This window comes from Cheilinus undulatus, linkage group 20, assembly GCF_018320785.1.
Source record: "Cheilinus undulatus linkage group 20, ASM1832078v1, whole genome shotgun sequence".
NCBI lineage: Eukaryota > Metazoa > Chordata > Actinopteri > Labriformes > Labridae > Cheilinus > Cheilinus undulatus.
The window spans coordinates 12,044,651-12,069,059 of record NC_054884.1 but is presented as its reverse complement, the minus strand read 5'-3'; the positions used below and the strand labels follow the sequence as shown (position 1 = coordinate 12,069,059).

Below are 24,409 nucleotides of genomic sequence, written 5' to 3'. Positions count from 1 at the left end.
ACATTTCCCAGTTTTTCTTTATTGACAAAAACACTATTCCCCCGTCTCTCTTTCTTTCGCTCCCTCTAGGCACATCATCTGTTGCGTCTAAGTATGAGGAATTGGAGTGTCTCTATGCTGCTGTGAGCAAGGTCATCTATGAAGGACTAACCAACTACGAAAAAGCCACAAGCAACACAAACCCTACACAGCTTTTCGGTGAGACCTTCATCACTCCCCTTTTTTCCTTTCATTTATCTATTTCTACCCTCCTGTGCTCTGCTACCCTCACTTTATTGGTCATAAACCCACATAAAAAATATATACTTTTCGCACTTTCATCCATTTCCCTACAAAAACAAGCTAATCCAATCCCTCTTAGCAATTATATCAGTGAGTGGGTCGTTAAAATGCAAGCCGATGGGCCCCGCTGCTCAGGCTAACATCTGCTCTGTTTAAACTGAGGCCACAGTCCAGCGGTTTGGGAAAGGTTGTCTCGGGTAGAATTGCTGTTTTCGGGGTGCCCTCCCTCTGTGAACATTACTGTTATACCACCAGATGTCAGGGAGAATTTATGAAAAAAGCTTGCATTATTCCAAAGAGTCAGCTATTTGATTTTTCTCCCTTCATTTGAAGTGTATGGCAGCTCTCAAATAATGGGCTCTCAAGGTGACAAATGGCTATCGAAGAGCCGGCTGATATGTTTCCCCAAAATGGCAGTTGTGGTCAATAAAGAGATTTTGATATCCTGCTGTCACAAAAAAAGTAGAGCTGACAGGAGACAGTTGGGATGATTTTTAACATTCTTCTCCCCTCCAGTGAGCACAAACAGAGAATCACAACTCAGACCTATCCCAGCCTCTGTTTCACTGTTGGCTTTTGTGATACGCCCTCAGAAAAAAGAGAAATGAAGTCATGTTTTTCTGATACTATGTCTATGAACTCCAACTTCAGGTTTATGTGTCCCTCTCTCATCCCATAGAAGTTGAGTCCCTACCAGGTATATTCATTTCCTATTTCTTTTCACACATCATTGTTTAACTTTCCCCTTCATTGCTTTTCTAGGAACTCTGATGATCCTGAAGTCGGCGTGTAGTTACAATGCCAGCTATATTGACCGGCTCATCTCTGTGTTCATGCGCTCACTGCAGAAGATTGTGCGGGAACACCTGAGCCCCCAGCAGGCCAACCCAGGGGTGACTGAAACCAGCACAGGTACTTCATAAACCCAAGAAACTCAGTCATCACCACAAGAGGCACTAATGTGTTAACTCCTAGACAAATGGAAAAAGTTCTCTTTCTAGAACTGAAATGGGCATTTAAATTACAAAATGTAACATTTAAATGTTACACGATGTAACAGTGAAATGTTACTGGCTGTATATTTATTATAAAATACACTGTGGCTATTAGATGCACTTAGTCCACTGATAAATAAAACTTCAGTAATAAAAGTAGGTTTCAGTTCTGTTCAATTTTATACAACACTAATTTCAGAGCAATCAATGAGTGGAAAAGAGGCAGTCCATTAGTGCTGATATACAGAACAGTATTACTAGCACTTTTCACAGTATATATATCACTCCAGCTCAACCAGGTATTCTAAATGCCATCAGTGAACTGTGTATGTTTTTATTCATTAATTAATCGATAAGAAAATAGACAAACAAAAAAGTATCATGTTAAATATGGGGCTATTGTCATTGATGCATTATCGTGATGTGAGTATAGTCCATAAATCTTTTTTTTAATTTACATGCTTAATTGTCCATTTCAGCACACTTTGGTTAAGCTACTGCAATGTCTCCCTGCAGCCACACTGATGAAATACATTTCTTTCCAATTTATAACAAATTCCTTGGTTTTGTACATGTCGTAGTCTTTGATCATCCCAAAGTTCCTTTTTTTCTTTCAGAATAAAAGCAGGTAGAAAAATCCAATACAACACAAAAACAGTGTCAACGCAGATAGTGGAATTTCATGCAACGTAAAAAGGAGATTGTTATTTACTATAGAAATTCAGTGATTATTTGCTATTTCATAAATGTGAATGTTTTACAGCCCTATAAAACAGAGTGAATTTGGTTAACAAAAACTATAACAAAAAATTTTATTAATGCCCTTTCTGCATTTACTGATAATAAAAACTCTGGATCTCTTTTCGTTAAAGAGACTAAAACTAGACTAAAACGTACATTCTAGACTGAAGGACATTCAGATTATGTGATATGTCTCCACTGTGTGTATATCCTGCTGTCTGTCAAAACAACCGAGAGAGGAGCAGATAGGTAGTTGATAGGTAGCTTAAACCTGTAGCTCTTCTCTGTAGTCCAACGATAGTCTTTACAAGAAATTCAACTGAAATGCAGTCAGCCTACCTTTGAATCAAAAAACTGCATCAGCTGCTAAATAGCTTAGACTTGTCATATTAGCTGCTGTTGTACAATAATTCTGCTCAGTCTTGGACAGAATTGCATACAGTTACCTTGATTTGTGTTTGATGGCTCAGACTTTTGATCATTAAAGGGGGAAGAAGTTAAAACCTTACCATGTGTTGAAATGGATTGATGGATTCAGTCATTTAAAGTAGATACATGTTGATTTAACTAGTTACATAAAATAGATATAAAGCATGAGCTCAGTTAAAAAGATTTTCTCATTTTTCGACCCAAAATACACCAATGTTCCTGCTGATATTACTTTCATCGATAAGGAGTTTGATCATTAAAAAGTGTTAATAAGAGCACCAATATCAATTAAAATCAGTTATCCTCATCCCAAAAGTCTCCTGTCAACTGTATGTTAGTATTTTCGTCCGTTTGTTTTATATCATTACATGTAGGCTATTGTCAGCACAAAATCAGAGTTCGTTTAATCTTTACAATTTAGCAGATGAAGTTATTTTAGAGAGAAAAAATGTTGTGACTACAGCTTAAAGACTTTTTGACTGAAGCTAGACACAAATGGTTTTTGAGTTTGCATCGATTAAAACTAGACCAAAACTATGAAGGGTGAACAGGATTCAAATGTGGCTGAACTAAAAATATATTTGTCTAAGAACTAAAACTAAGGCTAAATCTAGAAATGTCTTCCAAAATTGACACTGCTATAAAAATGGTGAGGAGAGTAATGTGTATCAATATAAATTTGATAAAAAAGATGAGATAAGAACAGTAAAACACAGATTAAAAATGAAGAAATGAAATTGAAATTTACACACAAACCCATTAAATTGCCTGAAAATTGGAATTAAATAGTTTTAAAAGGTTTACAAAAAATACAGTACCTCAGTTTTGAAATGAGAAATTGATTAAGAAAGAAGTAAAAAATAAAATAGTCGAGATGAAATCAGTTTAAATGCTACAAATTGTTATTTGAACATTTAAAAGCAGAACATAGCAATGGAAGTGTAATTGACCAGGGTTAACACAAGTGATAATCATTAACTTATAAATCACTTTATGAAATCCAGACTGAATAAATAATTTTTTTAGATCACACTTAAAAAATCTCAATTCTCACAGCTCTTTTCAGATGCTCTAGAAGGCTGTTTCAGCATCCCAAAGCCATCAATCAATCTGATACCTCACAATCTCAAAAGAGGCTCTAAACTAAGCGGTTTGAATAAAAATTTAAACAGGATTTATCGCCCTTATGACTAAGGTACAGCAGTACAAGTGCACTCCCTCTTGTTTGACATTAAATGTAACACATCAAAGCGTAAGATAAAATAAGCACACATGCCACTGTAGTGTAAGGAAAACTTGAACACACTCAGTTGAAGAAAAGACTGCTGACAATCTGTTACAACCATCTGTTCAGTGTCAAAAAAATGGAGGTGGGATAATGGGGAGAAGTCATACCAAAATAGAGGTAGGGAAGAGGTGTAACTGATACAAAAAACATCAATGTAAATGAAGAAGCTGGCAGAAAGAAAGGCCCTGTTTGCTTACACACCATGCTCTTCTTTTCTTCCAAAACACTGTGAAGTCACACACTGATTCACTAATTTGAAGGAGCTCTTTGGGTTTCTGTAGAATTAAAAAGGCTGTGTAATGATGGAGCTTTACAGCGTCTCCTCTGGCAGAATCTGTGTATAATAAATTCTCTGGTTCCACAGTCAGGCTTGCACAAATAACTCAATTTGATCCTAATAGTTCCTAGGTGAATAATTTCGAATCTGATGGAAAACAACTTTTAAATGCATTAAATTAGTTAGTCTTAAGATCTTAAGTAAAGTTAAGATAACAGCCTGAAAACATTCAAAATACAGCACTTTTGGGGCACAGATGACCTCATGTAGGGGTCAACAACTACATTTGTACAAGGGCCAGCTTTTTTGGCAGACAATGTAGGGGACAGACTTTCACTTAAACCAATCACCTATACCGCAACTGCCACTAGGGGGCGATTAAGATAGTTTGGCTCCATATTTCTGGGGTTTCTGTGTTGTCCATCACCTTATTAGTGCTAATATGCTGTGCCATGATTGGTCTGTTGTAACCAAGAATAGGCTGATGGGTGTTTATCATGCATCATATTCACTAATAATGGTAGATTTCTGTGAAATGGATCAAATATTCAGCCAATCCAGGTAACATTGTTTCAATCTTAATTGTTTTTGGTTTTGTTTTAAAGTCTATAGGGATTATTTTTTAGATTAGATATCCTGAATACATCAACATATTTTTCTCTTCACATCTTCTTATTTAATAATCTTCTGGAGACTCTATGAGAAGCTAACCTGATGGATTTGTTTCACACATCCATCTGGAAAATCTTCAATACTAAGCGTCTGGGAAAAGGCAGAGGCTTTGAAAAAAACTTGGAGTGTGATTGGATGAACGTTCTGTCTGTCACATCTTTACAGGCCAATCAGAGCAACAAAACACGTGACGTAACCGCAACCGTGCGCATGCCCAGCTACTGAGGAGTAACGCAAACAATGGCAACTGAATGTCTTAAGTTCTGATAAAACTGGTGCTTTAGCAGCATCCACGCTAAGCTCTTCCGCCATGATTGCAACCGGCCTCTAAGCTGCTTGCTTATGTCACGACTCTGCCGCCCCTGAAAGTACTGCCCCTCGTTGCTGATTGGTCCTGTCACTTTCTAACCAGGCCCAAACGGTTTGCGAGATGGATTCGCCGGTGAAAAACAAGGAAACGGGCATATCCATTTGCTTTGCACGGTTAATGGGAAGCTGTTGAGGGCCTGATGTGGCTCTTGTGCCCCCGGTTGATGATCACTGGCCTAGTGTTTAGGTCATACACCATGTACACAGGCGGCCTTGGTTCATGTTCAGCTTTCCCATATGTATCATCCCTGTTTCACACTCTATCAATTGTCTTCCTCCATAAAATATGAAATCCTTCAAAAATAAACCTTTAAGAAAAGTGAACACTGTTTCTTTATCATGGTTCTACAGTGTCAATTGGTTTGCAGAGACTGATTAATGTTAGCAATGCCAACTGCTCCTCCTTGTAGATAAATGCCTTTGCTGAATGTGGTTAGAATTGAATCAGGTTATGCACAAGTATAACTTAAACAGCCTACATACAACTTTATCCTTATTTTTCTGGAACCAAATAGAGCTAAAAGTTAAACCAACTACTAATTCTGCTGCTGACCACCAAGGAATCTGACCCAGTATCTCTCCCTTTGTTACTTGATTTATTCACCCATTTTTTGGTTCATGCCTTTTTGTGTTAACTGTACTCAACTCGGTCATTTCAGTTGAACTTTTTATGGAGGGCTGCAGTTACAGCTAACCCACGTTATCAGGAAACCTAGTGGGCGTACTTTCCCCAAGCCCTGATCCAACAATGCCTTGTCTGTGTATGAGGTCAGCTTTATCAAACACACTCACATGTCGACCTTCCCCGGACTCCTTCAGAGCTCAGATATCCCGCATATCTCAGCAGTACCTGGCTTCATACAAAGACTGCATCAATGGTCACAGCTGTGTTCTGAGGAGCTGTAGTTGTAGGGGAGATCCTCTGCACAGATAGACTACTTTCACAGGAAATATTCCTCAGCTCCGGTTTCCAGCCTGTACTGTCTCTGAGTCTCTCTGTAGATAAAACAAACAGATGGTTACATTGTGTTGTCTTCGTTTGAATTGGTACTCACTGTTTCATGTGAAATCAAATGACAACTTTCCTTTTAATCTGTCAGCAAAAGTAAAGAGAACAAGTTCAGAAGTTTAAGTGTTGCTGCGTGAATGCTTTGTCTTTTAACTTTCTTAGAACGACTAGAAAATTCTCAAAGATTCTGTGCTCACTTTGTTCTCCGAGCTCAGCTACACCAGGTCTGTAGAAGTCAGGCAGTACATAATTTCTGCTGTTACTTCTCAGATGGGAGGTAATGGCTATAAGATGCTATCAGTGCTTTAAATGGGTCCCTAATGACTACATCGGGAAACAGAGACATTTACTGTCCAGTAGGCACAGTTATTGTCACTGAAAGCATCGGCCATCTGACCAGTGAGGCCCTAGCCTAATGATTTTTCATGTCTCACTAATCTAATAAGCTTTACTGAAGTACTTGAACCCTTATTTATTGAAAATCTTTGGTAGTATATCTCCTGTTACCAACATGGAAGTCTCAAATAGCAAATACCAAACTCTTCACATGAACATCGATATTTTCAAGGCTGCTTTTTTGTTATCATTTTTATTGTTTTCTTGTTTTTAATTTGAAAATGGCAACAAAAGGGAAAACAAATCCAGTAAGGTTCCCTTAGTAGGGAAAAAGTTGAGCTGCTTAGTTTGTCTTATTTAAACAAGAGCTTTTACAGCATTATTCACAAAATTTTAATCAAACTGTTCCAACTACTATTGATCCAAACATTGTTAATATTTTGACTCTTCGTAGTTTTTCCTCAATTTTTATTGTGCTTTTAATCAAAGCACATTGCTTGGATTCAGTGTTAAATGGACTATTTTTAAAACTAATCACACAATAAGATGCAGATGTCATTGAAGTGTACTTACACTATCAACACCAGAACATAACAGTAAACTAATGGGTCTTTTGCTTCACTGTCAGTAGCTTAAATGAAACATGCCCGTCTACATTTGGAGGTAGATAGATCTAGTAAATGCCCACTCACCAACATTTCTGTTCTCTTAGTGACCAGTGAGCTGATCATGCTTAGTTTGGACCTGGTGAAGACTCGGCTGTCGGTCATGAGCATGGATATGAGGAAGACCTTCATCCAGGTCATCCTCACCTCCCTGATAGAGAAGTCACCTGATCCCAAAATCCTTCGTGCTGTTGTCAAAATCATTGAGGAGTGGGTGAAAAACAATTCTCCAATGGCTGCCAATCAGGTAAGAAAGAGGTTCAGGGAGAGACGGAGTTTAAAAAATATGTTCCACTTAATATTAAATTATACAGATAGAATTGGTACAAACAAACAAATGTTTGATTCAGCAGATTAATTTTTGATAAAAGCTGCTTTAAATTAGAAAACTGAATCAGCAAATAAATTTTTTTAAAGTGTGAAAACTTTGGAAAATAACAAGCATAGCACATTTCCTCTTTTCAGAGAGGGAACATTAGCATAACACCCACAATATCTGCTTTTACTTTAAGCTGTAAAATGAGAAAAGTAGGAAAGGGCTTACGTGGACAAATATACATAGACTAAAAATGAATATATCATTTCTGTATGATTTTTCCCAACTTCCTGCTTTCTCTATTTAATTTTCAAGTCTCTCTTTCACTTATCTCTCCTAATAACTGGCACCTCTCCTCCTCCGTCCAGATGCCCAACCTCCGCGAGAAGTCTATCTTGCTGGTGAAGATGATGACCTACATAGAGAAGCGCTTTCCTGATGAACTTGAGTTAAACGCCCAGTTCTTGGACCTCGTTAATTATGTCTACAGGTAATTACCGCCATTCATCACGTGGCCAAATGGCCGTGCCACTGCCGCCCCACCGCCCTTGCATCTATCTTAACGGAAGAGAGATGAAGGTCAGGGGTTTGAGGAGGAGAAAGTCACGGGAGGTTGGGTCAAGGATCAACTGAAAATTAGAGATGAGGTAGACGAGTTTGAAAAATGTGTTTATCAGAGGGAAGCATTGTGAAATATGCTCAGGGCGATTAGATGGACATTGCAAAAAATCATGGTGCCTAGAAACGGAGAAACTAACTGATCAGAGATGTAATTTTTCTAGGAGTTCCTGTTTTTTGAGAGGGGTGTGGCTTCAGACCGTCCATTTCTGACAGCCACTCTCACAGACGGTTCATCTGAGATGCTGCATATCTCAGAAAGGAAGTGCTGTAATTTACTAGTACAATATATTTTCAGTAGTAGTTTTTTTTTTTTTTTTCAATTGAACTTTATTCATAAACAAAGTCTGGCAGTTGCATTCATGAAATAACCACGTAGCAAAAAAACTGTGCATGGGCGGGTCAGTATTTAATAATTAAATAATAAATTATTCTGACATTTATGAGGCATAGTAGCAAAGCAAATATCAGTAAAATTTGATTTTTCCTTTTGACATTGCAGTTCAAATTGAGGTATTTTGACAATCTTACCTCCATCCACAAACAAAAGACGAAGGCTGCAAAACACACAAACAGAATTTTTTTTTTAAAGCCATAAAATAGTGCATAGTAATTCACTAAAATAGAGGAAATAGCATTTTTATTACCTTAATTTCATCGTAGAGAATCCCCAGGTTATGAAAATTATAGCTTTGGAATGAAAGATAGAAGGATATGAGTCTGGGATTTTGCAGAAGAGGTCAAAAAGACAGCAGGTTGTGGTAGATATAGATAGAGGATCAGGGTTTTTTTTCACAGGCTTACAGTGGTGTCAGGACTTATGACAGGACACACAGCAGGTGGAGGCCAGAGGGGAGGGACTGTCTCTCTGCCTGCTATCCATCAACCCACAGCTCTCTTTGTCTTCCTGTCTCCCACACATACACATTTAATCAGCCGAATGTAGCCCGTATCCCTCCAGCCCATCTGCTCTTCATGCCAAAAGATTTAAAAACGAGCAGTAAAGCCGTGATGGACAGCGAGTAATGAGAACGAAATGATAAAGCAGCTGTGTCTGAACAATGTGTGATTAGGAGAGGAGCACAAATAGGGACAATATGCAGCTGTGGAAGCCTTGCCTTTGTTGTCGCTTTTCATCCCACCTTCTCTCTCCTGTTGTGTGAATCATACCCATGATTCATAGCAGCAGGGGGATGTAGAAATGAGGATTATTGTTACTGAAGTGTCTAATGCCTGACTGTCTCCACATGAAAGATCCTTAATTTCACCTAATGTGCTGCGTTAAACTCCCATCTCCTCACACCTCAGTGATCTTCAGTGTTCACTGACAGCCATTTAAACAAGCTGTAGCTCTTTTGAATGTTTAACACAGATCACCTTAGTATTTAAATTATTTTAGAGTCTTTCCTTGCTTGTCATATAGTAAATAAACCTTAGTCATTATTTGTATTATGAATATAAGCAGCATGGGAATAAAGTCTTCAGTTACCAGAGGAAATTAGAGGATAAATTGATTATTATAATGGTAAAGAAACTAGTTACTGTCCTCTGATATTTCAAATGTGGGAAGCTATCCTAATTTTACTAGTGGCTACGAAAGTCCTAGGCAGACATTCGTCCATACAGTTGAACATATTCTGTTTTCTTAATACAAGTAATTTTTTTTTTTTTTCTGAAGATCTCTTTTTTCATCTCATCCCCAGAATTGCGAAAGCATAGATTAAACATAGAAATGATCTTTTCTTACCTCTTAGTTTGTGGCAGAGTGGCATATCATGATCTGGTCTATCACAGTAGCAGTGAAAACAAGCTTTGATAACTTCTTATCTGTCTTTGTGTTATTAAAGATTTAATTATTAAAAGTTTCATAGCCAGTATCACTTGGAAGCAGAGGGTTTAATCAAGATTTTCAATGCCCCGGATTACTCCAGAGATATGGGTTATTGACTTAAATCAGCACATCTTATTATACCTTCTAAACAGTCTGCACAGTTAAATCAGCATGTGTGATATTCTCTCAACAGAACTTGATTACACTAGGCTTTGTACTTGTAGAATTGCTCCCATTATTCTGCTTTCAGTGGCTTGTTTTCACAGTTGTTGCATCAATACTGTGGCAACTTTTATTTATGGCAGATTTTTAAGCGAATTCAGTTTTCATCATCAAAAAGAATGGATGTAAGCTGCCTTCACAAATCATGTAAGTTTTAAGCTTTAAACTTTGTCTTCTAACCTTTTTATTATCACATTATTCAGGGATGAGAGCCTTTCAGGAAGTGACATCACATCCAAGTTGGAGCCAGCCTTCCTCTCAGGGCTTCGCTGCACACAGCCTCTTATCAGAGCAAAGTTCTTTGAAGTTTTTGATGCCTCCATGAAGCGGCGCGTCTACGAGAGGCTGCTCTACATCTGCTGCTCTCAGAACTGGGAGGCCATGGGCAGCCACTTTTGGATCAAACAGTGCATTGAGGTAAACAACCCAAGTCTCCTGAGCCTTTTATCCAACAGGGAAAAAAAATATATTATTGACTCACATGACAAGCCTTTTTAGTCTCAGTTAGCTTCTTGTCATGCCCGTCACTTGTCATGTCGTTTACTGTCACTGATCTTTTGTTTGTGTGTGTGCGTCTTAGCTGCTACTGGCAGTGTGTGAACGAAACACCATCATCGGCACCAGCTGCCAAGGATCCATGCTGCCGTCTATCACCAACGTCATCAACCTGGCCGACAGCCATGACCGCGCTGCCTTCGCCATGGCGACGCATGTTAAGCAGGAGCCACGAGAGAGGGAGAACAGTGAGACCAAGGAGGAGGTGGGACACAGACAGAGACAAACACACATACTAGTCTCAATACATCAAGTGAAATGCATTCTCTCATGTCATAAAACTCCAAATAAAACACAGAGTCCCTTTTTCCAGCTGGGTGTGTCTATAGATGTTAAAATATAAATGTGTTTTTATAGTTTATCTCAGAGGAGAAAATCTCTCAAGCGCCACACAGATGACAAGTTTGCTTAACATAAACAAGGACAAGAAGCAGTTAGACACTTGAAAAATAAATATTCTGTATGAGAAAAAAAGGGAAGAGGACAGAGAGCAAGAAGAAAGAAAACACAAAACTGGAGCTCAATGGATAAACATAAATCCACAGAATGCAAGTAAGGCATCCCAGAGTGTCTTGCATGTTAAAGACTAAAGAAATGTGTGCTTCTGTAAAGGACAGGGAGAATGTAAATGCCCATGCTGGCAGCAGTGATGGGCACAAACTGCAAATTAGTATTATTAAAAAGTAACTGATACATTATTGAAGTAGCCAGTTACATGGGAGGGTACTTTTAGTGTTACTTCTTTTGGCTTCATTACTTTTATTAATGGACACATTTAGAGTTGCTGTGGCTGTGTGAGAGGAAATAACACTTAAAGTTCATATAATGTTCTAAGCCAGTGGTTCTCAACTGGTTGAGTCATGCGACACACCATCAACTCTTCAGGGAGAATCGAGACCCAAATTTTGGAGGTCTTTTTGGTCAATTAGATGTGTTTAATAAAAAATAGTAGAACTTGGGCCCAAGACAGTACACAAGGTGCAACAAAACAATGAAACAGGACAAAACATGCATGCTTGATAGAGTCTCATTGACAATTTGGCACAATTTTTGACCAAGGCACACATCTGCGACCCACTGAAAAGGGCTTCGCGACCCACTTTTGGGTCCCAACCCACCAGTTGAGAACATTGTTCCAAGCTATTTCAGTATTTTCTTCAGATCTAGTCCTCTTAACAGCAACAAATCCAACAGTTGATAAACGAAGCATGTCAATAACATAACTTCAACTTTGTTGTCCCCGAGGGAAACTAGCTTTGCAGCCAGGTAAAACATGAAACATTAGAAACAGTCACACAAATTCAGAAACAAAGCTGAAATGCATAAACACAAAAATACAATAAAAGACAACTGAAGGCAGAACCATTGTTAAAAGACATCTTTAGACATCTGTGGTGAAAATGAAGTGCATAATATTTGTTTAGTTTTATTTTCGTGTACTGACTTGAGATATGAATTAATTTTTCATCTTGTTGGATTTAGCCTTTGGCAATATGAATCTCCTGCCAGAAGGTATGTGCTCAAATTCAGCATCAAGAGGAAGATCAGGCCACTGTATGATGTCCTGAGCCTTAGATTTTACCCTCTTATCAAAATAATTAGTAAAATGATTTCACTGGCAACTTTGACAATATGTTCTAACCTCTAACCTTTTTATCTCCTAATGAGAGGCTGCCAAACCAGGAGATTATGGCAAAAGTTAGGACAGATTCAACCATAGAGTGATAAAACAGTTTGCTGCACACCCCAAACTGGTTGAGCTTCCGGAGGAAGTGCAGTCACTTCTGTGATTTTTTTTTGTTTTGTTTTGTTTTTTTACACCATCAGTATTTTCGTTATAAGACAGCTTATTGTCAATGATGACACCGAGGTTCTTATAGCTGGGAACATGCTCCATAGTCTCCCCCCTGTTGTTAAAAGGGGTGGGTTTGAGTTTCTTTAAATCAGTGCAAATGTCCTTGGTCTTTGTGACATTAATGTTAAAAATGAATCATCACACCACTGAATAAAATCATCCACCACTGGTCCAGGTGCTGTGTCCTCCCCTATAACAGACTCACTATGACTGTATCAACTTCAGAACATTTTTTCCTGGTTGGGAACTTCTGCAGTCATCAGAGTTCAGAATATATGAAATAGGTGAGAGGACACAGCCCTGTGGAGAACCAGTGGTTCAAATCAGAGCGATAACCGTTATCGCTGACACTCTAGGATCTGTCGGTAAAAAAGTGTAAAATCTACTCAGACAATGCCAGGACAAAGGTTTAAATTTGATAGTAATTTAGAGGTTTAAATATGGGGCTGAATTGTGTTAAATAATAAATAACATCTAGAAACAGTAAATGTGCGTGGGTAGCCGGGCCTTCAAGGTGTGTGAAAACAAAGTTAACTTACAAATACTCTTATTCCTGGCTTCCAAATCATGGAGCTGGTGGTGATTTTAAATCAAAACCTTTCTGTTTGGATGGAGAAGATCCCTCTTGGTCTGCTGAGCTAGCGTGAGCTCAATGTTGTTTTCAGCACAGAGCTCTCTGGCAACTAGTTTAGTTGGAGCATGTAATGGGTAGTTACACTGTGAGATTAGAAGTGCTGTTCTTGGCGATGGATAAGCTTTCTTCCTCTCCCACTGACTACAACAAACCACTGTGTTCTTGCTGTTTATATCAAGGAGGGAAAAATAATAAAGGTATTTCTGAGACAAAATCTCACACCTGACTGATCATCAGCCTGTGTGTTTTTACATGATGATCTTTCTCCCAGTTTGCCACTGGATTTTACAGTAGTTGCACTACTGAGATACTCACACAACCTTATGAATGTGTTTGAGGACTTGCTAATCATAATTACTATTAAAAAATCACAAATCACAGAGGGACCTTAAGCGTGTCTCCAGTCACCTGTTTTCTTATTAGCAGGCTAATCTTCGCTCTCGGGTATCGTCACAAACAACGTATGTTAACCATAGACTGTAGAACAGAATGTGGCTAACCAGTGCTACCAGGGCTAATTTTTGTTTGCCTCACCTTATGTCCCTTGAGAGTTACTGTAGCTGTTGTAAAGCAGTTTTTGTTGCTCTAAATGGGCCCGCTGGTCTAATAAAGTGAAGTTATACCCCTGTGTACCACTTATTGTTTTCATACTTCTTTTATTTCTTACCAAATACATTTACTTTGGAAAAAACTTAGAAAGTTCAGTTACATTTGTGGTCGTTACCTATTTTGGGAAAAGTATCCAGCGTTTTTAGTGTTCTGTTACTGTAATGGCGTCACCAAATAGGAAAAGCAGCTTCCTATTCTTCAGTAACTTCAGATTACTGCCGTAGTAATGGAGCCAACACTGGCTGGCTACAATTTAAAAAGGTTACAATAACACTTTTTTTCAGTCTCATGCAAAATTTTAGGCTTCTAAAATGAAGGCTTCTCTCTTTTTTTTTTTTTTTTTTCTTTTTTTTTGACCCCAACCCAAAATATATGCTGGGAACACTCACAGACTAAAGTAACAAAGACTCTTGACTTTTAACTGAAGGTTTACAGTAATTATCCCACCAGAAGTGAGTTACATATGGTGGTCCCAGGCAGGATTCCCTCTTAATTTTTGGTTTAAATCTGTCTTTAAAACTTGTCTTTTTTTGTCCATCACCTTACATACAAATCTTCAGTGCTAAATGTCAAATCACTTTAATTTAAAGTTTAGACTTAATGTCAAAGCTATTAAGACATTTGTTTTCTTCCTTTGCGCTTTTTACAGGATGTGGAGATAGACATAGAGTTAGCTCCAGGTGACCAGACAACCATCCCAAAGAGTAAGGAGCAGTCTGAAAGAGATGCAGGCAACCAGCTGCACATGCTCACAAACCGCCATGACAAGTTTCTGGACTCACTACGGGAGGTCAAGGTAAGTTTGGGAACTTTTCCCAAATACCCGGAGGCTACTACTCTCTGTAAAGAAGTGTAGTCTTAAAGTTTTTAGACTTTCTGTGTAGAAGTTGTTTATGATCAAGTCCTGCTGGTTTTTATTCTAGCTGTAACATCAGGAAGTGATTCTGACCTGAGATACTAGGGGAAAACAATTAACCACGCAGTATGATAGTGAATCAGCAGTAGTCTTGAGCCCTGAAGACAGGGATTAAAAACCGCTGCCTTGTCGAGTCAGCAGCTGACTTTTTTCCTATGCTTTGTGTTAGACTGGGGCCCTTCTGAACGCTCTGGTTCAGCTTTGTCACATCTCCACGCCACTGGCCGAGAGGACGTGGGTGCAGCTCTTCCCTCGCCTCTGGAAGATCCTCTCTGACAGGCAGCAGCATGTGAGTAACAGATGAAGACCTCTGTGCTGTTACACTCAGAGAAAATATGCACTAGTTACCTAACTTCAGTTATATGCACATTATGCTTTTAGTTTTGCTAAGCACGAAAAAGTGATGCATTTGTTTGAGTTTTACTTTCCATAATTTGGAATGTTCTGTAAGAAAAATGCATTCACCTTGGTGACTTTACTAGGATTTTTATGATAAAAGTACTCTAATATTTCTAATCTTTCACTTTGGATCTCGTGCAGTGTGTGACTGTGGCAGCTGAATGCGCTTGGGCCGATGGTGTTGCATGACTTAGCACTTTATACTAGTATATGAGCCACAGCCAAATTTTTAAATGGAATAAAAAAAGGTTTTAAAAGTGTAGGTTATACACCCGATTTTACGGTGTGAAAAGGATTATGATTTTTCTGCAAAGTGTTATTGCTCAAAAAGCTGATAATACACACAAATCCACAATTACAACTCAGGAAGGGATCTCAGTTAGCTGTCTGTTTATGCGACTTTGCTGATCACCCTACATTTTGTAAGGGGATCTGCATGCCTGAGGCACGGGCCTGAGCTCAGACCTTAGAGGCCTTATCTGGTGTAATCAGCCCAGCCTTGCTGTTCACCTGTCATATATTATGGACCTTTTATTTAATTTAATCAAATGAGCTCCCCTGTAAATGCATGACTATGACACAATAAGGGAGAAAGCGGTTAAAAGGTGACTTAACAATAAGGACTCATTAAAAAGGAAATTATGTGAGTAATTCCAATTTCATAGTAAGATGCTAATTACCTGCTCAGATGCTGTGATATCGAGTGATAATTACCAAGTTTTTAGGCTCAATATTTGCTGATCTCTATATGTATTTTTAATCTATTCATGCAGTTGCATACACTTTTGCACTAATAATATTTCTCTAATATTAACTTTTTAAGTGGAAAAATCCAAGAAATGTTCAATTTGCATGTTCAGAGCTTCAATCCAACATTGCTCATTACTAAGAATCTTAGATCCTGTGAATGTCGTATTTAGAGATAAACATGTATAATATATAAACACATATATTTTTACTTCAAACTATGTTTTTTTTTTTTTGCACTTTGTTCTTTTTTCACACATTCATCTGCTCCTTATATCCATTTCTGTATCTTTTCGAAGGAGCAGACAGTGACCTAACCTTGGCCACCACATTTATGTCTCTAAATTTGCGTCTCCACTAAAGGAGAACAGATTTATTTATGCTAAATCTGGAAACGAGAAAACCAAGCACAGAAAGCCGTAATGAGCGTAATGAAGCAAATGCATATGGAGTTTATTGCTACTTGTTGAAATGCTTTGATATGAAGTGATTGAGCTCTTAAAGATGCTGTCAATAGTAAGATGGCTTCAAAATAATGGCATTCTCATCAAAGGCTTGGAGTGACTTAATATGTCACAAGTGCTTACTCTGATGCCTGCTTCCTGTCTGCATATTAAACCATATCAATTCTGCTGAGAATGGAGTGATTACTGCTGCTCAGGCTTTATATCCCAGCCCTGACTATTACATTGGAATGACAGAAAATACATTCTTCTTAGGAAGGAATTAACTTCTGCTCACATATTGGCCTTCTCCTCCACCAGCCTAATTTAAATGACCATCAAGGCATTAATTATTCCATGCTGTCAGCGGGCAGTGAAAATTATATTCATTACCACTGCATCATTTATTTCTGAGTGTGTGTCAGTCATGATTATCAGAGCACTAACCCCGCTGTCACACACACAGTCTATTCTATTTGTTTTTAAGTGGCTGTGATTGCAAATATCAGCACTTTGCAGATAAAACATGAAAACAGAGCTTTTTACACAATTTTTGAATGGCCTTAGATAAAAGTACAGTGCTGAATAGTTTGATTGTGTTCAATATGGGTTAATATGATTGACATAAATTGTGAACTTCAATTTTAAAACTCTTTTCTACAGCTCTAGCTGCTTTTGATTCAGACAGTTTTTAAATAAATCATGTTTATTATATATTACAATGACAAGTTGATAATGTTTCATACGAAGCACATACAAGGGCTGCAAACAACTGATTATTTGTCCCTTTCCAGTCACTCTTCCTGTGGCTTAGCTGCACTTTTACTGGAAAAAGGCATCATATTGCTCCATATACATGCAACAGAATGCCTTTATCAATATGCTATATCAGTTCACCCCTGCTAAAGTGAAAATTTTTAGTTTATGAGCTCTCTGTCTCTCCTCTTTAGGCTTTGTCAGGGGAAATGAGTCCCTTCCTGTGCAGCGGCAGCCACCAGGCCCAGAGGGACTGCCAGCCCAGTGCACTTAACTGCTTTGTGGAGGCCATGTCCCAGTGTGTGCCTCCTATTCCCATCAGGCCCTGTGTGCTCAAATACCTGGGGAAGACACACAACCTGTGGCTGCGTTCGACACTGATGTTGGAGCAGCAGGCCTTTGAAAAGGGCCTCAGCCTGCACAGCAAACCAAAGCAGAGCACAGAGTTCTACGAGCAAGAGAGCATCACACCACCACAACAGGTAATACATTTTGATTTACTTGATTTCCCTTGTTTCTGATAACAAATATATTTTTATGAGATCCTACTAATGCTTTAAAATATTATCAGATGGCAAAATCTTTGAGGCTTGGCTTAATGTAACTGTCACTGTTTATTTGCTGTTTATTTAAATTTGTTTTTTGTGTTGTAGCTTCATGTCTAAGTTGGGAAATATCCTCATTAAACCTCATTAGCAGAGCGGTCCACACTAAATTTACAGTTTGATCATGACAGAATCCCCTGTTATAGTCTTTCATTGGTCATATTTTCTTCTACTATTCTGTAGGAGATTTTGGACTCCCTAGCAGAGCTCTACTCTTTGCTCCAAGAGGAGGACATGTGGGCTGGCCTGTGGCAGAAGAGATGCAAGTTCCCTGAAACGGCTACAGCCATTGCATATGAGCAGCATGGCTTCTTTGAACAGGTGAGAGTAAAGCTGGAAGAAAGCACTTTCAACTGTTGTCATTTTATTGGGTTGATCACAAAATACACGTAAGACATCCCAACCATGCTGTTATATCGTTGATGAGACTTTTATTTGTGTTGCTTTTAAGCACGGTTCTGTGATACGTTTGTAATATTTTGTTCTGATACATCAATAAGAACAGACAAATGTTGCAGAAAGTTGCATCAAGGCAGACACGTTGTTCTGATAAAAATTTTATTAGCTACAAAAAGCTTTAAACTAAAAAATTTCATGTGTTGCTCAGGCCCAAGAAAGTTACGAGAAAGCAATGGAGAAGGCAAGAAAGGAGCATGAGAGGAGTAACGTCTCCCAAGCTATCTTCACTGAGTACCAGCTGTGGGAGGATCACTGGATACGGTAAGATTTCTGGAACACAAAAGATGCTGCAATCCCAGAGGGTGGTCTACTTTACTCACAGAGAGAGCCAGAATAGCACGAGCCTCTGTAGATTTTACTTCATTGCCTTATCTGTGTGTATGTTTATTTGCTGAACCAGTTTTAGAGAGGAAAGCAGAGAACATTCAGTTCAGGGACTGCACACAATACAATATAGAATTAGGAGCACTAATGCTGAATGTAAATACTAAATAGTTTTCTTACATTTAACCATGAATTCTTCCATAACACTTCTTTTCTTAGAAAGCTTGACTTTTATTCTTGTTAATAAAAGGAAAACATATATGTCAGTGGGAAATTTCAATCAATTCCAGTTTCTTTTTATGAATCTGACACAAATAGTTTCTTAATAACATCTCACCACAGTCTAGGGCAACAACTGTGCCTCCCTGCAGAACCAAATGACTCTCCCTGCTGTATGTCTGCCTATTTAAAAGCCATTAGTGCTATTTTACATAGGGTCAGATATTCACTGACTTTAGGCTCATGAAGGTTATGTCTTACTGCGCATCATTTTTGATTAAATCAGAACACACAATTATGTCATCAGCTCAGGAATCCTGCTAGGCCTATGACAATAACTATGATAACTGCATCTCTGCAAAAACAAGGGTTAACAAAAGGCACAAGCACACACAAGCAAATGCAGGCATGAGAAAGAAACAAAATATCAAATGAGCTGATGGTCCAGACATCATAAGAGCGCAAACAACACAAGAATTAAACAACAGTAATTAAGATCAGGAGGATCAAAGATATAACATAATGAAAGCAATTAAGAGATAGAGATGGGAAAAAGGGGGCAGGGCAGAAAAACTATATAAACGCAACAATTAGGGATGGAACCATTAAGAAACAAAAGTACAAAAAAAAAATGTAATGCAGTAAAATGGATGAAAGCAATGAAATAAAAGCAAAATTTTATAAAACAAATACATTTAAAGAAGATGAATCAGTGAAACAGATACAAGCAGAAAAAACATGAATAATTTAGTAAACAATGTAAGAAAGAAACTGAGGAGATCATATATTTTGTGAAGTTAAAAGCAGTTAAAACGGATAAAGGCACTAAAAATAAACCGCAATAAAATTTGATAAAAGTAATAAAGAAGAAAAAAGAGCATTCAAGAAGGATTAAATCCATTAAACTACACAGCAAAAAAGGAGTTATAAAAAACAATCAAATAAAAATACACAATAGAAAGATTAAAATTGCAAAATAGAACAAAGCAGCTAAAATAAATAACAGCGATAAAGTAATAATTACAAAACAAGGACATTTACAAAAGAATTAAAGCATTAAAGCCATAAAACTAAACAGCAATTACAAAATAAGTTAGAAAAATAATCAAATAAAAATACAGTTTAGAGAGCTCAAGGCAGCAAAGCAGATAAAACCAGTAAGAAAAGACAAAAGCAATAAAAAGAGACAAAAGTTATTTTAGCAAATGTTGACATTTAAAAAAGGATTAAAGTGATTCAAGCCATAGAACTAAACAACAATTGATATTAATTCATCAGAGCAATCAAATAAAATATCAATAAAAATTAAAAAAATATTAAGAGATAAAAACAGGAAAACTGATTAAAGCAATAAGATTAAAGAAAAGCGACTTAAATTGAAACAAAAGATATTATTTTATAGCAGTAATGCAAGCATTATAAGGCATTTGAAACAAAAAGAATACAACAAAAAAAAAGAGAAAAGAATATTCAAACAAAGGTTAAGAGCAGTATAATGAATAAAATCAACAAATAAGAATTACAGTTATTAGAGCAATTAATAGAAATAAAATAAATTTGATGTAAAAGTGACACAAATAGACAAAAGCAGCTAAAGAAAAGAAAGCAATAAAATAAGTAACAAAAACACAAGGAATAAAAACCAATAAGATTGGACGTATGATGAAACAATGCAGATGAGAAAACTGTAAAGGGGATTTTTTAAATTAAACGCAGAATTTTACCCAAGAAGACCTCTCTTTGTGAGTGCTCCATGAGACAAAATGTGAGTCATACTTTTAAAGCAGCTGTAATAAATTACTGAGTCTTAAGGTAGTGCATCCATTTAAAATTTACAAGCATGGATAAAGATGTCTAAACTTTTCATCTCCCGTGTCCTTGTGTCCAGCTGTTCTAAGGAATTGAACCAGTGGGAACCGCTGACCGAATACGCTCAATCCAAAGGCCACTCAAACCCTTATCTCATGCTCGAGTGTGCTTGGAGGGTGTCCAATTGGGCTGCCATGAAGGAGGCTCTGGTACAGGTGAGCAGTGTGCAGTCACCATGTAAGAGTATATCCATTTATGAATGTCTACACACATAAACACACACAGTTTCACCCTCACCGTCTCCCAAAGGTTGCAGCAAACCTAATAACAGTTAGACAGAAAATAGAAACTATGAGCCCAAATTCTCACTAACTCAATCACAGACTCAGTGGAGCCTCCAGCTTTGAACCCAGTGAACCAGAGGCTTGGCTCTACTTTTTTCATTTTATTCCCAGGCTTCATGTCAGAGTAGAGTAGAGTAACTTGATATTGGGAGTCAGCCATAAAGCTGTGGAAATGCAGCTCAGCCGTTTGGCTTGTTAATTTATTGGCCTCATGTTTCCTAAAACAAAGTGTAGACGGGTGGCGAGCGTGTGATAGCACCTGACATATAACAAATACTCCTGCTTTGCTCTTTCAAGGAGACTTGGAACCAATCCATTGAGCCGCTCTGTCCTAAGGTGACACCTAATTAAATTGTCTGGACGGCAGCTCCAGCTCCGCTATATCCTCTCCTCTGTGTTTCATTCCCTCCTTCAGCGTCTTGCCATTCCTCTTCTTCTGTCTTTTACTTTTCCAACTTCTTTTTTTTTTACTTCTTTTTGTTACAATCACACTCTCTTCAACCACTTCTACCTCCTTATCCCTCACTCTGCTGCTCTGGTTTTAGCGGCGAATATTTACGACAGGCGCGTGCATGAATAATTACCTCGGCATCTGCTGCAGGGTGATTTGTTTTATTGGAGGAGGAAAGGCGCAAGGCTTCCGGTTTCCTGCCTACCCACCTCTCGCCACCTCTGAGGCGAAGTCCAAATGTCCCCGCTTTCAATTAAAGCTGGCTCTTGATAAGGGCGGTCCTGTCTCCGGGATATTCATCAAGTGTCCCCCTTGATAGGTGCGCTTTGACCGATCACTGTAATTTTCTCCAGCACTTCTGAGGATCTCACACAAATACACACCTAGGCTTTCTCTTTCTCTTGCTTTTTGCACTGCTCCTCTTCTCATTTGATTTCTTTCACTCATTTATAAACACTCAACAGCAACCCACAGATTTGATGTAGCAGGCCCCCCTTTGGGCTATTGTTTGTGTAGCGTTAATGCACTCAGCGTTTTAATCAATAACAAGGCCTTTCCTATCCTCTTCCTCTTTGTCAGACTCACTGAGATGATTAGTCATCAGTACAAAAGTCCTGCTGAACCCATTCACAGAATGAAATGGAACCACTATTGTTGTGTATTTGTCTGAGTGCTAAATTATGCAAGCAAAGTGTCACAGGCTCTTTCCTTTTAGATGTTTACATTTAATTAAAACTGCCACATTATTAAAGCTTTTAGAAGTGTACGCTATTCTTCTTGACATCATAGGCTAAATATCACACAGGACGAACAGCACGCCATGCACAAATAAGACCCTTTTTACATTTCTTTTTTTCATTTTCTGCAACAGCTCACAAAAGATTACTCAGACCTCTTGCTTTTGGGGTCTGGGGCTTTTTTTATCCACATATCTTTTGTCATGTAAACACTAACACGTCCTGATACCCAGCAGAGACACAAAAGGGAAATACGTCATCAATATGTCACCCATTCTAAATTTATCTGTGTCCTTTTTTTGGCTGTAAACAACAGTGACTGTCCTCAGTCCAGTCAGGATATCTCAAAAGAGGGAATAAACATGTTATTGTGAATGCTGAAATTCACAAGTTCAAGAGGAGAGGTCATCACCCAGATGGCCCCTACCCGGCCCCCAGAAGAAGCAATCCCCACTGAAATGAACCAACCCTAAAACAGTAGAGACTGAGACAGTTTTATCTGCAGTGACTGAATGTTTGATAGGTTTGACAGACATACACCTGTCCACCGTTATCAGTGAATATCCAACCAGAAGTATGAGCTACTGCTCTTTTAAAATGCTTTACATGCGAAGCACTGATAAGCCAACACAAAGTAGAGAGGGTTGGTGTATTTTACAGCCAGTTATTTTTTTTGTTTTTTTTTAATTTGAAATGAGAAATCCAAAATCCAGAAACAAGCTGATTCTCAATTACTGTTAAAGAAAATAGGACAACACACATAGAAGAATCTACCTTTGGCAATCCGTGTTCCATTCATTCAGTTGATATTTGACTAACAAATAAATGAAAAATGGCTTGTTCTTCCAAATCAAACGCTAAAAAACAGTCTGTTTTCTTATTTTTGTTTCTGAAACAAAATCAAATAACCAAGAAATGACTCCTTTTTTATTTTTGATATGTATGTAAGGTTTAAAGGAAAAAAAAAAGCCACAATCAGTCAATTTGATTTCATTTTTAACTTATGATACTTGGTGCAGGTGTTGTGCTCAGAAAAGCATCCCGAGAATCACATGCCCATCACTAAGGAGCTCATGTTTACTGTGATAACATACAGTATACCATGATATACCACAAACTCCAGCACTTTTTTTTTGTTTTTAAGGACAAACTGCAGCATCATCCTGATATGATTACTGCTGCTGTCTCAATGTCATGTGGGTGAAAGAATGGACTTAGTTAAGGTTCTCGAAGACATTTTGTCTCTCCTCAAAGGCTTCAGTTGTAAAATTGACTGGGCCCAAAAGAGAAATGTTTGTCAGTTAGAATGCTGATAACCTGGGTTTTCACCTGAGAGTCGTTGGCAGAGTTGTTGACCTAGTAACAATCAGAAACATTAAGTGCTGCAGCTCCCTAGTTCCTGAGCCTTTGGAAGGAAGGAGGGACTTTTCAAGGGGTAGGTTTTCTACCCTAGAACTAAATTTAGATCCTGGTTCTTGCGACTGAAATACACATACTGCCTCAAAAGGTCCCTAGTTCCACCTATTGTAAAACTAACAATGGGAAGATATATAGTAGGGCTGGGCAATTAATCGTAAATGAGATTAAATCACAATATGGCCTGCTGCAATTTTCAAATTGCAGAAGTGCAATATTAGTGCAATAGAGTGACATAAAAATGAGCACTCCCTTCAACACAACAATTTATATCCAATTTGCAATATGAGTCAAAATCATCAGAATTAAGATATTTTTTTCAAAATTGTTCAGCCCTAGCTTAATCTGATATTGTGTTGGCTATGGTACAGAATGGCTTAAAGAAATAACTTCGTATCAAATTGCAATCGCAATATTAGGTAAAAAATAATCGCAATCAGATTATTTTCCCAAATTGTTCAGCCCTAATACATAGTAGTCTTGGTGGCAGACATTAAAACCCCTGCTGTTGCCAATACAAGCCCCTGATCGTGAATTTATTTTTACTGTATTGATAATTTGATTGTTGTATTTCATTATGTGTAATACTACGGCTGTTTTCAACCCTAATGACTGGCGATAATGTGCTGTGCACCGATGTCTGAGCAGGTGGATATCTTTTGTGTTGCATCTGTTTGAAGATGGCAGCGAGTCACCTAAGAGCTGTTTCAAAGAGGGTTTTTAATGGAAAGAAGAAGTCAGCTGTTGGAATAGTGTGATTGTTTATATGGTCAGACTTGAGTCTTACACTGTTTATAAGAAAGATCAGTGACATGCAGGTTTAGAGACATGCTCCAGTGACTTTTTAAGAAATTCTGCATATCTAATCTCATCACTCATTTGAAAAAAAAGACAGAATTACCAAAGTAATGAAATAAAATCAGAATCTGCTAAATTTATTTAAACCAGGTTTAACTTTGTAAGATGTTGTTTGTAATCCTTCAGGAAAAAAAAGCATACCAAGCTTAGTTTTGTAACCAAAGACTTTTGCTGGTATAAATACTTAGGCCAGTGCTCAAATTGAATTTCCGTTTCCATGTGC

General features: G+C 37.9%; 1 protein-coding gene across 1 annotated transcript in view; it reads left to right on the top strand.

Annotated features, from left to right (window-relative positions):
* Window positions 1-24,409, top strand: part of LOC121528013 (transformation/transcription domain-associated protein) — a 136,132-nt gene that overhangs the window by 62,309 nt on the left and 49,414 nt on the right. The window contains exons 45-56 of the mRNA XM_041815111.1: window positions 70-198; window positions 1,045-1,194; window positions 7,111-7,310; window positions 7,748-7,869; window positions 10,254-10,467; window positions 10,631-10,810; window positions 14,353-14,499; window positions 14,789-14,908; window positions 17,159-17,446; window positions 17,753-17,890; window positions 18,177-18,289; window positions 20,460-20,595. Of these exons, the coding sequence (XP_041671045.1) occupies window positions 70-198; window positions 1,045-1,194; window positions 7,111-7,310; window positions 7,748-7,869; window positions 10,254-10,467; window positions 10,631-10,810; window positions 14,353-14,499; window positions 14,789-14,908; window positions 17,159-17,446; window positions 17,753-17,890; window positions 18,177-18,289; window positions 20,460-20,595 (1,937 nt within the window). The remainder of the gene's footprint in view (window positions 1-69; window positions 199-1,044; window positions 1,195-7,110; window positions 7,311-7,747; window positions 7,870-10,253; window positions 10,468-10,630; window positions 10,811-14,352; window positions 14,500-14,788; window positions 14,909-17,158; window positions 17,447-17,752; window positions 17,891-18,176; window positions 18,290-20,459; window positions 20,596-24,409) is intronic.